The 14653-nt window shown below is 30.1% G+C and overlaps 2 protein-coding genes across 2 annotated transcripts; both read left to right on the top strand.

Moving 5' to 3' along the window:
• The first annotated feature begins 33 nt into the window (after positions 1 to 33).
• On the top strand, positions 34 to 7422 carry LOC146531662 (uncharacterized). The gene is made up of 4 exons (XM_085197913.1): positions 34 to 267; positions 405 to 553; positions 2465 to 2577; positions 4655 to 7422. The coding sequence occupies exons 2-4, from the start codon at positions 415 to 417 to the stop codon at positions 5699 to 5701; spliced, it is 1299 nt and encodes a 432-aa protein (XP_085054039.1). The 5' UTR covers positions 34 to 267; positions 405 to 414; the 3' UTR covers positions 5702 to 7422.
• Positions 7423 to 9759: 2337 nt separating this feature from the next.
• LOC146531661 (uncharacterized) lies at positions 9760 to 13847 on the top strand. Its single transcript, XM_085198306.1, has 5 exons — positions 9760 to 10346; positions 10664 to 10755; positions 11288 to 11853; positions 12075 to 12139; positions 13047 to 13847. Exons 1-5 carry the CDS (start codon positions 10217 to 10219, stop codon positions 13163 to 13165), a joined length of 972 nt encoding a protein of 323 aa, XP_085054432.1. The 5' UTR covers positions 9760 to 10216; the 3' UTR covers positions 13166 to 13847.
• Positions 13848 to 14653: the final 806 nt, after the last annotated feature.

Here is a 14653-nt window from a genome sequence, read left to right as displayed (position 1 = left end):
GGCAATGTACTCGATACCACAATCACAAAGTATCGACACTTTTGCCTCTAAGTGCACAATTTGCCGCGCGTGCTTCCCAATCCCATTATCAATAACATGTTTGCCAGACTATAGACAAAGTTTAGTCAAAGTTTCAACTTTGAAAGTGTAACAGTTAATACAATACGTATTTTCTTGAACATAAATTTCACTTCAAATATTATTATTTACCCATTCATATTTAAGTGAATTTAAAATTAATTTAAACTCGTTTTAGCGGTAAAAGTGGTAAGTCTTTTTTTTTCAAATATAATTAAGTATAATTGAAAGGTTGTTTGAACTTGAACATATGTTTTCTGTTTATTGTTTTGTTTCATAAAATTATTATTCATCAATAATCAAAATAACCTTATTTCATATTTTAGTCAAACCAAAATGTCACTTAAAGGTTGGTATTCGAAAAAGGATGTAATCAAAGATTTATCGAAAGCAACCGGTGCTCTATGTGATTTAGATGAAGAATATGTAATAATTGGTGAACGGCCTCCGCCTTATCTCAGGACAATGGATGACGGTAAGTTTCTATTATTTTTTTTTCCGCATACACTAAGCTCCTTTGTATTTTGTACATTGTATTTTGTTATTGTTAAATGGCAGAAACAAAGATAAAACACATGTTTTAGTAGAGTAATAATAATTATAATAGATTTTAAATAAAATTTCTTGGTTGGAAAAAGTGGCTTAGGGTGTAGGTCTCGTTCAACTTGCCCATTCTTTCCTGTCTATTGCCTTGAAAGCCAGTCTGTACCTGCTATTTCTTCTACATTATACCTTCAACACAAAGTTATTCCATTCGCTTGTAGGGCCTTTCCACCTATTTGCCAGAAGCATCTTGTTTGTCTTTCTATAAAGAAACATGTTCTGCCCATTTTCACTTTAATCAATCTTAAAGATTGATGATGGGAATACAATCATAAGAGAACAATATTGGTTTCTTCTTTTTATTTGGTCAGTAAGAGCCTATGTTTGACAGACTATCTAATAAGGTGGGAATGATACATTGATGTTGAGAACAATATTTTTTAGGAAAAAGCTATAGTACTTTTCAATACTCCCTTCTGTGCTCATAATTTCTTCCATATAATGCCAACTCATCTCTCCACCTCTAGTTATTGGTTTTTATGAAGGATATTTGTTTTCCTAAGTAGATGTATTGGTCAACATAGTCTATGCCTTGCCCTTCAATTGTGATTACCTGGTTAATATTTGTCATAATTTAAATTTTGCTAAGGTAAGGAATTAAAGATAATTTTAATCTAGCTTCTCATATGTTCCCACATATGAACATGTAACTATCATATATACTGGTATCTTTTTATTACTAATTATAAAATTATCTTTTTGTGGTTTCAACTACGGTTTCAACACTTTGATACAAAAATACTTCTACAATATCAATTTTTTATATTATTTTATACACTAAGTATGTCTTTTAGTGAAAATGTCTGTTGCATACTAACTAATTCGATTTTTATTGTTTTACTATGTATGTGTACTATAGTCAATGTTTTGTTTGCAATACAATACTTTATATGTTCTTTAAAATAGATATTATACATATAAATAATTATCATTTAACGTTTATATATATATATATATATATATATATATATATATATATATATATATATATATATATATATTTGTTCAGATTTATTATGATTTATATATATATATATATGTATATATAAATCTGAACAAAAACAAAAGTCCTCATTAATTTTGTGTGACACAGCATTATATAACAATAAAATGACCCAATTTGATAATTTGCTTATAATGCATAATAATTTTTTTGTGCATTGCCCAGAACCTTTCATTCTTAGTACACATATGTATATAAATTAAATAATTGTTATTTTTATGAAAAAACTATGCAATGATATGGAACAAGAAAGGCTTGTGAGTTTAATGAATTTTCAGGAATATTTTTTTATCTATTTCTCAGCTCTGGTTGACAAAGTGCAGCATTTTAACAAGCATTGTCTTTAATCCTAGTCGAGGGATATTGAAACAAATCTCATGACACTTGACTTTTGGAGTTTTGTGTGCCTACGCCACAGGATAACAAATGAATTTCATAGTTTCTTTTTTAAAGTCAAAAAATAAACAACCAATCAATCAATTTTTTTTTTCAAAAAGGGAACTGCCTTCTATCTTCTAGGGGTTTTGTTGTTATAAATAATCGCTTACAAACACACAAACAAGTCAAGTTAAGAATCTCCTTCTTTTGATTTTGTTTAAATTAGAATATACACTATTCATATATGAAATTTGTACTTACTTTTATGAAAACCAAATCAAAATGAGCTCACCTGTTCACGTGAGATAATTATGGATAAACTTTCATGCGTATACATATAGGTCAAACTGTGAACCTCCTTTTTTATGGAGTCGGTTAAAAACATGTTTATTAATGTTATAGAACAGGAGCTACACTTGCTAAGGCTGTACGGAGGACACGAGGCGACAAATGTAAGCAACATGGATTTTGAATCCACACCCGATTATAATGGGATTACGGCGATGCTTAGAATGGTAAGAATTTTTGAAATCGCTTTCATTTAACTTTACGGCGTTGAGTTTCGTCACTTAATACACAATGTCTCGAAAATTAAGTGGAATGTGGGAAACGGGTGTCCTAATACAATACAAACCTCCCTATATCTATCCTACCCTATATTCACCTAAAAAACGTAAAGCTGAAAACAATCATGTATTTAATTAATCTATCAATAAATAAAGAATGATGCGGATATTACAAGAATCAATAGGATAATAGATACTTCGGATTATCCGTAATCTTGGAATAATTTCAGTTACGGTTTTTACATTTATTGTCAAATATTTTTTTTAACTAATATATTATAACATAAAATATTATTTTAAAAATTCCCGTGGGATTGAAATTTCCAGATTGAATACAGACTACGGGATAAACGGGATCAAAAACCTCGAGTAGGTAGTAGGAAGATATTTATTTACTGTTATCTTATCTTTATCTTTTTGTACCCTAGTACGTAACAAAAAATAAAGTAGAATCTAAAACCTATTATAACAAATTCCATTTAGATAACGAAGCTCCATAAAATTCCTGCGCTTAACGCCATTTTGCGTACTTGTCAGTATTGGATATAACATATTTTTTTAAAAAAGAACATAACATTGTTGTTTTTCTTGTTAAATCTTCACTATGTGCTTTTTTAATTACTTTGTTTGAAACATATTTTAAAAAATGTTATCGTTAATTATGTTTTAAGCCTTTTCATTTTGCACAATATTATCTATTTATATAAAATCGAAAGGTCACTCACTCATCACGAAATCTCAGAAAGTACAAGTGTTAGGAATCTCAAATTTTGCATAGGAGTTATTTATAGGATGTAGGTGCTCGCTAAGACGGGACGTTTTTGGGACTACAAATACTAGGAGTCTCAAATTTTATATGGACGTCACTTATAGGACGTAGGTACTCATGGAGACAGAAATTAATAATAACGTAGTTCACGCAGGCGAAGTCGCGGGCGGGCCGCTAGTATTATATATTTATTTAATATACAGAAATTTGGAGAAAACAAAAACCTTTTTAGTTTCTACTAATTTATAACTTGAATTGTCATTAGACGTCTCACACAGTCACCATATGTTAAGTCATAAGTGGTAGTACTTAAATAAATATTTTAAGCTTCGGTTTGAATAAGTATTTCGTTGTTCCAAGAAATGAACAATGTTGGAAGAGGTTTTTTGTTTATTTGTTTTGAGATTAGGCGTAGATTACGGTTTCTGAGAAATGTTAACTGTGTGTTTATATATTTTTTTGTGTTTTCAAATAATTATTTAATGATTCATTAAGTAATTAATTATGTAATGACTCAATTATTGAATATTATTTATTATAAGTCAATATTTACAATCATTAATGTATTTTTCAGAATATTTTTTATATTGTTTCATCTAATAGGTATATAATCTGTAAGTCTCGTTATAGTATTGTTTATACCTTTATAAAGTCTATAAGTCATATATATATCATGTTACCGGTTTGTCTATTAGAACAGGGCAATGATAGTAACTTGTAATAACCAAGAATTATACCGTTATTTTATATAGTCTATAGAGCTCCTAAAGAATGTCTTTTATATGTCCTTTATACCGCACACAGCAGGGTAGGCAGAGGGAACCTAGAGTTAAGACACTCCGTTTCGCACTTGCCGCCGAATTCTGGAAGCATTGCGTGTTGAATGGCGGAAATTAACGCCGCGACTTTGCTACGACACCAGAAATGAAATTAGGGAGGAAATGGAAATATAAATGTAAATAAACATTTCATTTCCTCGAGTGGGGATCGAATCCACAACCGTCGCGTTACTGTCACACCCTTGTGCCGCTCCGCCACGACGACCTCGAATGTAGATTTAATAGGAAAAAAATCCAACCAGTAATTCTAGAGAACTTAGCTTTTGCCTTATGCTTATGATGAATGATTCATTTTCTCTAGTGGAAATCGAACTCAGAACCATAGCATTCACAGTCGACACCTTGCGCTATTGCTTAACGTCGTCCTCAAATAAGTCAGTTAAAAGCTTACAATAAATTATAAAAAAATCCATTCCAGGTAGACCAGTATAACGATGTACCAGAAAAAAGTACTGTAAGTGAAACAAATAAACATTCCAATAGTACGATTGTTATTACTAAATTGAACCCTAATGTAGATGAATTTGTGCCTGGCGGTAAAAATAATATATCTAATAATAGTCGTACTAATATGAGTAGTTTAGTTGAGTTAAATACTGACAATAAAAACACTCTTGAAAATAAGAATATTAAAAAGACTGAAACTTGTGATAAAAGCTCAACTATGATCAGTAGCGTTGGAACATCGTCGGTTGAAAGTCCAGAAGAAATCCGCGATATGAGGGAAAAATTAAAAAATAAATTAAGCGAGATGTCTGACACAATGTGTGTCAAAGTTAAAAAAGAAAGAAATTTAGCTATGGCAATGCTTATAAAATTACACACTCAACCGAACGTCAAACAAACACCGAAGCTTATAACCCCAGACTATTTTATGCAAAGTCTATCACAAAATGAAGCTCCTGACCAAGAGAAAGAAATTGCTGATTCTAATAGCAATTTGATTTCCATGGGTTCAAATAACGAAAGCGATCATTATATGTTTAAAAATGCACTTAACGACGTCCACTCTACAGTAGATATGTCTACAAATAAACATATACATAAAACGATTGATACAGACAATTCAAGATCAGAAAATTTAAACAATTCTAACGAGTCATTGAATTACATCAAAGATTCTATAAAAAAAGTTGAAGATTGGCTCAATCCTAAGAAAGAAAGTGGAACTATAGCAACAAGTTCGTCGCCCAAACCAGCAGCTTTCTTCGGGCCTATCAAGTTCAAAAGGAAAATTAATAATAAACCGTTATCCCCCGTTTCTATTGAAACAGAACCTAAAATTCAAAAAGAAAATGACAAGTTTATACCATCAGCGTACGCGAGTGAACTGATTAAAAAATATGAAAATAGAAACAAATTCACGGAAGACATTGCACAAGATATTTGGACCAAATTGGAAAAAGAATTAAAGGCAAGGGACGAAATAATAATTAAAAAACGCATAGAATCGAATGAACAATGACCTAAGAATTGATTATTATTGTATTTAATTGTATTTTATTATTGGAGTAGTACAATTATTTTCGTATGTCTCTATTTATTCCTTAAATGAATGTAATACAAATACACATAAGGTTAATAACATTATGTGTTGTTGTAATATTAAAATAATTTTATTTATTATATATACAAAAAGATAAGTTTTTTTATTAATATATATTTAAAATTTAATTACTATTTATTTATACGCTAAGACTTTAGAGTTCAGACCAACTAGTAAGGAAAGTAATTTTAATAACACTATTGTGTCATTTAAACTGTACTAATCGAACTCTACAAGATCGGTCAAGAAAAAATGTTTTTTTTTTTAAATTATTAATTTAAGTATAGGATATTTTAAGAATGAAATATGGCGTAAAATTTTAATTTCGTCTGTAACACGGGATTCGTACCTATCACAGGCACCAGCAACCCAGAACATGTTACCACATCATTACCATAAAATTGAAGGTAGTAAGTACAATTACTTACCTACTACCTTTAATGTTGTGGTTGAAATAAAGCTCTTTACTTTTACTTAATTTACTTACTATTTAATTGCCAAAAAATGTCTCTGTTACAATACAGTGTCTTGAAAGTATTGTAATATACTCTTTGCCTTTTTTGTCTTTATGCTGTATTCCCTTAAATTCTTTAATTTTTTCAAATTAATATAATAATTAATAATAAATATTTTTTTTTAATATATTAAAAAATTTTATACACAAAACACGAAATTAAAACATGCTAATATGTCGTCCATTTATTATCAATTTGACATATCCTCTTGTAACGAACACAAAACAAGTAGGTATAAGACGTATAAAAAAATAATATATTAGATGTAAGAGGTACAGATAACAGAAACATATTCTATATTTACTAATAGACTAATTTTATTTCAGCTTAATTTTTAACTAAGAGGGTTGTGTTAAAAAATAAACATATTCTTAATATTATAAAGTAAGTACTTATAATTTATATGTATATGTAACTAGCATTAAGTTTATCTAGTTTTAAATCTTTGTCAGCTAATTTTTATATATTGAAGATAATGTTTATGATTTAATTTAATAATATTTATTTGGTTCTCGATTTTTATTTCTTTTTACCTCGCATTATTTCGTTCCATTGCCAGGATCTGTCTTCAGACGTAAGTTCAGACTTAAACCATTGGCCCTATCAGCCATTAGCCACCTCTGCTTTGATTTTTTCTTCATAAAAATAATTTTATAAAAGCTATTTTCATAAGAACTCGAAAAAAAAATGTTCGAGAAATATACTTCTGGGCATGAATAACATTATCTTCATTTATATAAAAGTTAGACACAAAATAAGTACAAGACGTGTAAAACTATGAAACTTGTTTGTTGATACCAAATAGTATCGATATTTTTTATTTTTTTATGTTTAATGGTGTTCATATTTGAAATATGGATTATTATCCAACTTAGTGTAATATATACATTTATAATATAAACTCGTCTTTATGATGATTGATCTTGAGATGATCATCTTGTCATATAAAAGGTGGCGTTAAATCTCGACACTCAATCGATGTCTAAACAGGTAGGAGATAGAGAAAGAAAATGACATATAGTATAATTCAACGTACATGATAATTTAAAGCTTAAAAAATTCTTAGCTCTTTCTCTGTCAGTTGTAATGTATAAAATATTATGTTAATAAACAAATTAGTAGCTATTTTAATTTTAACTTGATATCCTGTTGTACATCCAAACTAAAATATGTTTATATATGTTTACATTTTAGTTTGTAAATATACTCAAAAAATATTTTGAATATATTTACATTTCAGTTATTAGCACATTATATATTTGTAAAAGCTAAATATATTATGCTCAAATAATGCTTGTTAAAGTAATATTTTTCTTCGCATATTTTAATTTCTTTTTTGCATTGCTGGGTTGCTGGGCAGTGCTTCAGACATTAATTCAATTTTTATTTTTCAAAAAAGAGCCGTGAGATATATTTATAACATAAGAGACGATTCAAAAGTACTTGTAATAGTTTATTTTAATAAAGAATATTTTGAATTTATTTCTTTGATCATTCAGTTATTTGTAGAAATTATTACATTAAAAAAATGTGATATTAGTCATATTGAAAAATATGCGTATGTGTGTGCAATTTAGGATTAAAATACGCATTTTATTATTAAATCATTGTAATATTACCAAAGATAAACTTTGGATAAAACTATTTTAAATATTTTTTTTAAATGAAATTTAAATAATGTGTTTGATTGTAAGAAGAATTTGTACTAAATTAAGTCATCAAATTCTTCTCGAAATATTAAAATTAGAAAGAATTCTTTAATTTTAGTTGTTTTTTTTACGTTTTTGGAAAAAAGAACGTCATGCTAAAATCAAACCTTCGTCGTTTACATATACGAGTATGCTTTATTTAATTCTTAATTTTAATCAATTTACAGTGACATATTAACAACTGCTTAGCCTTTTCATTGAAATATATAAAAGTAAAAATAACCGTTATATTACTAATAAAATAAAGCGGGATTGCGGAAGATTTTTACGTATATTATGAAAGTATATTACAACAATACTACAAAAACGTTCAGTTTCATTAGTTCTAAAATAAAGTCCGCGATATAATTTTTTTAAGTTACAATAAGACATTTTGTGACAAAAAAATTTAAAATTGCATGGTGATATTTTATCGTTTTTCTCATATTTCTAAAATAAGATGAAAAGTACGGAACCACAGTGTTGTGACTAGGTTTCCTATGACTACCCTGGTGTGTGCAGGTCTGTGACAACAGCGTGAATATAAAAATGTAATATGTAGTATTTTTGCGTAAAACACAGTATACACCTATCACATACCATATACTGAGTCGTAGGCAGTAGGGTGTGTGGTAGATAGAACTGGAAGAGAAGTGCAATAGGGTAATTAGAAATAGTTACTTAGCGGTAAAGTAGAATAATTAAGAAACGGTGAAGGGCGGTGAATCAGTACTCTTACTGATTACTAAATAAATAAATCAGCTTTACGCTGTATCCCACATATAGCGGGATGAGCAGAGGGTTCCCCACTGTCCGCCGAATTCTGGAGTCTCTGCGTGTTGACTGACGGAACTGAACGCCGCTCTTTGCCTGGATCAGAGTGAAGAAATGCAAATATAAGCATAAATAAATGTTTCATTTCCTCGAGTGGGGAAATGAAACATTTATTTACATATGTTTCGAACCCACAATCGTGGCGTTACAGTCACACCCTTGTGAGCGGCGCGGCGCCATGAGGGCCTAATAATTTTACAGAATATACTTATATACAACTTTTTTCTTTGCTTATAGTCTGTAACAAGGCTTGTTAACGTTACCAATTCACATTTAAATTAAAGTTAATTACCTATATAGATACCTAAGTATCGTTACAATGTGGTAGCGATACTTGGTAACTTAACGGAATAATGACGTTATAATAAGGTTAATTTTGCGATAAATCTTAACGTAACATTTAATGTTACTTCGAAAGTAGCGGTCACAAGTACAAGTCGCCGATCGACGTAGCGCCTCCCGCGGCCCGCCCTTTAAGCATCGTCACATATATAATGGCATAAGGGTATGACTGTAACGGGACGGTTGTGGGTTCGATCCCCACTCTAGGAAGTGAAATATCTATGAGTAATCTGGTGTCGAGGCATAGCGCCGCGTTAAGTTTTGGCACACAACACGCAATGTGTGAGTGTCTTAACACTAGGTTCGCTCTGCCTACCCTGCTGTGCGCGGGATACAACGTGAAGGTAAAAGAAAAAGAAACAAAGAAAGTTTCACAAAATATATAATAATTTTATTAAACTTACAAATTTAAGTTTTAAAAAATTAATGCTTAACTATTGTATAAAACCAACGATGTACCTATATTAACAAAAACAATCAAAACTCGGAATTAGACGAGAGCGACGGTAATAAATCTAACTCATAACGATACCATTTTAACGATACCTATTGATACCGTGGATTTCAAGTTACCTATGCTGACCAATAAAATTATCTAAATGTATAGGGAAATATGGTAACGCTATTTATCAACTATCGATACCCGTTGTAACAATACCAGCTTCTTAACGTTATTTCAAGCCCTGGTCTGTAGTGTACGCTCCTGTCCCTGCTCCATTCAATTATTGACAGATTTGACAGTTGACATTTCACTATTACTGTTATTTTGGAAAAGTGAAAGTATAAGAAAATTCTACCTTCTACAATTTTATTGTTTAACAATTATATTACAAAATAGCTTAAATATAAATTTTCTCTACTAAAATACTGCTAAACTATACTCTTCTAATATAATATATCATATTTATGTTTTATTTACATAGTAATTCGAGAATTTTAATAAATAATACATTTCACCTTATTTGAAATATTTTTTTTATTAATTAACCTTATTCTATATATTTGTATTTATTTAGTTGTATATATTTTCAAATTATTTTTCTTATTAAAATAAAATGGCGCATTGGACAAGCAAAAACGCAATTCTGCGAGATTTGTCATTAGCTCAGGGGCGTGAAGTGCCAGTGGAATTAGAGAATACAGTAAGCTATAATGAAAAACCGCCTGCGTTAAATTATACAGAAGGTATGTGAAGAAGTGAAAACAGTTTTATCAAGCTTAGCATCCTTGACAAAGTCCTAGTATTAAGACACTCCTGGAACGAGTACTAGGAGTAATCACTAGTGTAGACAGGATATTGAGTGGTGATTAGCGGAATTCAACGTCGCACGGGACGAAATGAATATAATGTATATATCACATTTACTCGAGTGTTGATGGAAGCCACAATCTTCGCATTTAGTGTGCCACAACAGCCTTTGAAAAACTATTTTAAAAACAAAAAAAATATTCGTTTCTCTCATTGGTACTTATGTTTATTGTTGTATTATAATTATTTTCAGACACTGAAGAAGAATTTTACTCTAATTGTGTTGATGGCGGGGATTTGAATTCAGGACCCGATTTGGATTTGATTCAGCAAATGTTAGATATGGTAAGTATACTGTTAAAATTTACACTTTTAATAGTTCAATTTCAAATTCTCAGTAGTTCAAATTTAAAATATTCATTATTAAAATAGACTTTTATAATCACTTTTAAATCAAATAAACATCTCATTAAGTCTGGCTTGGAAAGCAGAAGAGCTAGCAAGAAACTCAACTCTGCTGCTCTTACCACTGCTCTTACCAATGTGAATGCTATAATTTAACTATTGCATAACCTGAATGAGATTCAATTGATATAAATTCCATACATTTTTAGACTAAATATATAATTGAACAGTATAATAGGCTTTAGTTGTTAGTATTGTTTTTTTCTTTAAATTATGGTAGTTGCAAATTTAGAGACATGTACAATTGAGAACTTTATCATAGACACAATCAGAATTTCAAAATTTTTTTTAATGTTATTCATGAAGAACAAGAAATGATTAAGAAATTTTTAAGATTTTTGATATAGTGTAACTTAAATTTGTGTCATTTGGAAGCTGTCCAAGTCTAAATAGGTATCTATGTATATTTCAGGTTAGAGAAGTAAATGTAACAGATATTGGAGACCAAGATATTAAAAGTGATACAGTTATTGAAGTTAGCAAAGTCAATACATCACCTAAAAATGTCAAAATTGAAACTACAAACCAAAATAATGATTTCATAAATGCCAAAATAAAATGTAATGAAAAGAAAAAACGGAATGTAGCAATGAATTCACTTACAGCAACATATGGATATATGTTTACGAATAATAATAATTGTAATAATGAAGTAGAAAATGAAAATCATGATATAAACAATATTCCAAGTAATTCTACATATCAGCATCATAAATTATCGAATCCTCTGACTATGTTTAAAAAGAAATCTATCAATCCAGCTGTAGGAAATAGAGAGAAAATTAAAAACAATGACGAATTAAGTAAAAAAGATTATACAACATTTGAACCAGCTAAATTCAAGCCATCGTCTTTTGCAGGAGAGACTTATAAGAAGTATGTAGAAATGAATAATGTACAGGAACATGTTAAAGAAAATATTTGGAGTGAAGTCGAAAGGAAAATGAAAGAGATTGATCAGTTGAAAAGTCTTGAAAGGTATGTTTTTTCAGTACTTACACTCTGTATCCCGCATGTAGGGATCCTAGCTGGGAACCTAGTATTAAGGCACTCCGTTTCCAATGCACCGCTTGATTTAGACATAGCCTCATGATTTTTGTGTGGCGGAACTTAACGTCGTACCTTCTGTACCAAAGCGAGAAAGTGAGAACATTGAATTCTATTGAACTGAAAATTAACAATTAAATGTTTTTTTATAGAAAGCAAAAGGATGCCTTATCCTTAACAAAAAGTGATCAAGACATAAATAGTTCAGAGCTCAGAGGTATGGTATATTTTTTTTATTTGTATCCTAGTGTCATACCACTCTCCATTAAGTTACTTCCGTTTCACCACTTTAAGCTGTATTCTCGCATTGCGTGTTGAGTGGCAAAACTCAACGCCGTGCTTTGCCTTGTTACTATACATACTAGTAAATTCGGAAAGAAAGTGAAACTAAAAATTTACTATATACCAAGGTAAGCAGAGGCAACCTAGTGTTAAGACACTGTTGCCTATTTTCCTTCTAATTTTCGAAGCATTGCGTTTCGAATTTAACACCGCGCTTTTGATATTAGTTCTAAATGAAGAAATTAAATTCAATAATAATTTACTTCCCTGAGCGAGAATCGAATCCTCAATTGTCGCATTACGGTCACACGGTCATGTTACTGCCTTACAACGACCTCTATAAATAAACGAATAAATTTATTATTAACTAGCGGGTGGTGAATTCTAATAAACCATGACACCTATTCATTGAACTATTTTTAAGAGTCTAAATTTCAAATTTTAAAAAAATCGGTGGCGATTTAAAGATTTTTCCATACAAACTTTTAACCTCTTATTTGCACCCTTAGGGGGTGAATTCTAAAAAACCACGAAACAAGTGTTCAATGAAATATTTTTAAGAGTCTGAATTTAAAAAGTTTATAAAAATCAGTGGTGATTTAAAAAAAACCCCTTACAAACTTTCAACCCCTATTTCATCCCTTTAGGGTTAAAATTTTTTAAAATCCCTTAGTGGATGTCCAGATTACGAAAATAAACATCTGTCCAAATTTCACTTTTCTACACTCAGCAGTTACTGCTGTGCGTGCGTCTTACCTCAGTCAGTGGGAATATGTCCTTTTCTATATATATAGATAATAATTGCTAAATTTATTTAATTCTTATTTATTTTTATTTTCCAGGCATGGATTTCGTCCGTCTACCACAACACAGGCATCTGTTAACAGGAGAGTGTAAAGTTTGTCAAATTTTATGTGTGCATAGTGATGAAGAAATTGTGAAAAATAGTGAGAAACAGTGATGAATAATGAGAAATTATTTGTTTCCAATTGTTACATTTAAGAAGAAAGTTGTATAAATAGATATTTATATGAGGCCAGTTATGGCGCAGGGGCACAAAATGTCACTGTAAAACCGACTGGTTGTGGGTTCAATCCAAAAGTTGAGGAGATGAAATATTTATTTAAATTTATATTTCTATTTCTTCGCTCTGGTGTCGAGGCACTTTAAGTTTTCATTGTTTTATCTGTTTGTTCATAATTTTTTAAATAAATAATAAAGAAATAAAGAATTTACATCGACGCTTTCGTGGCACAGTGGCACTAGCGTAAAACTGTAAATGCGACGGTTTGGATTCGATTCTCATTCAAGGGAATGAAATATTTAATATTTTCATTTTCTTGCTGTTCGGCGTTGAGTTTTCCCACTCAACATGCAATGCCTCAAGAACTCGACCGACACAGAAGTGTCTTAATGGAGAAGTGTCTTAACTAGGTTCTCTTTGCCTACTCTAATATGTGCGGGATACACATAGAAGTTAAATAAAAATCAACTAAGGATGAGTGTTAAAAGTTGTATAGATTAATATAGATTATAGATATATTTAAAGGGTAAAGATTAGCTAATATTTAAAAATATTATATTTTTTATGTTATGTGAAGCTAAAAGCTATATTGAAGTATAATAAATATATATTTTTTAAATGCTTGTATTATTTTTTTATATGTAATTTTAAATGAAGTTTTCCCACATTATTTCATATATTTTGTTTATTTAATTCTAAATAGTGATTAGACGTTTCTATTAATTAGTTATTCGATAAATTACTAGGTTCATAAAATAAAATAATCAAGGTTTTTAACAGTACAATAACGTTTATATGATTTGAGGTTATTTCTATTAGGCCTATTGGTTTTTACAGCGACACAAGTTGGGGAAGGAAGAGAGTACTCTCTCTGTCCAGGAGAAAGTACAAGCACTACGTGGCTGCTTGAGAGGATGTCGGGGGCAAGGGCGTCCCCTGCGGGATTTGAATCTCAGATTGCAGTCGTCGATCGGTCTTAATAAAAAATAATATTTCCGCCTGTGACGTAATATAACTATATATAAGTCAATACTTATTTAGAAAAAAAATGAACGTAGAAAAAAACAGTTCCACCAGGAATGTGTATTTTTATCACAATATTTTAATAAGTTCTTTGAACTCTCATATTATCATGTAATGCAGGGTACCTATGTAAATTTCATACTTATGTTAATTTTATATATAAGTAGGTACCTAGTTACTGAACTCGGTCGTACATTCGCTGGTTTATTTGATGCGATTAGTAAGTACATATAAGTTGATCGTTTTATATAAATTAATGGAAAGTAAAGATATTATGGTGAATATAGAATAATATTTAAATATTTAATTAATATATATGCGCTAGTCTTACCAAAGTTTGGGTGCAAGACGTTTCTTTAAACAGCTTCACGCTGTATCACGCATACATCAGGGTAGGCAGAG

This window comes from Heliconius melpomene, chromosome 15 (genome assembly GCF_056956725.1).
Source record: "Heliconius melpomene rosina isolate 202511_hmr_F chromosome 15, ASM5695672v1, whole genome shotgun sequence".
NCBI lineage: Eukaryota > Metazoa > Arthropoda > Insecta > Lepidoptera > Nymphalidae > Heliconius > Heliconius melpomene.
Note: the sequence above shows the minus strand (reverse complement) of the source record. Positions and strands in the feature narration are given on the sequence as shown.

What these genes read in the sequence shown, in the direction of transcription:
- LOC146531662 (XM_085197913.1), top strand. Translation starts at nt 415, where the DNA reads ATGTCACTTAAAGGTTGGTATTCGAAAAAGGATGTAATCAAAGATTTA. An exon ending in TCTCAGGACAATGGATGACG is followed by an intron (nt 554 to 2,464) that starts GTAAGTTTCTAT and finishes TTAATGTTATAG; the next exon opens with AACAGGAGCTACACTTGCTA. An exon ending in TTACGGCGATGCTTAGAATG is followed by an intron (nt 2,578 to 4,654) that starts GTAAGAATTTTT and finishes AATCCATTCCAG; the next exon opens with GTAGACCAGTATAACGATGT.
- LOC146531661 (XM_085198306.1), top strand. Translation starts at nt 10,217, where the DNA reads ATGGCGCATTGGACAAGCAAAAACGCAATTCTGCGAGATTTGTCATTA. An exon ending in TGCGTTAAATTATACAGAAG is followed by an intron (nt 10,347 to 10,663) that starts GTATGTGAAGAA and finishes AATTATTTTCAG; the next exon opens with ACACTGAAGAAGAATTTTAC. An exon ending in AAATAGTTCAGAGCTCAGAG is followed by an intron (nt 12,140 to 13,046) that starts GTATGGTATATT and finishes TTTATTTTCCAG; the next exon opens with GCATGGATTTCGTCCGTCTA.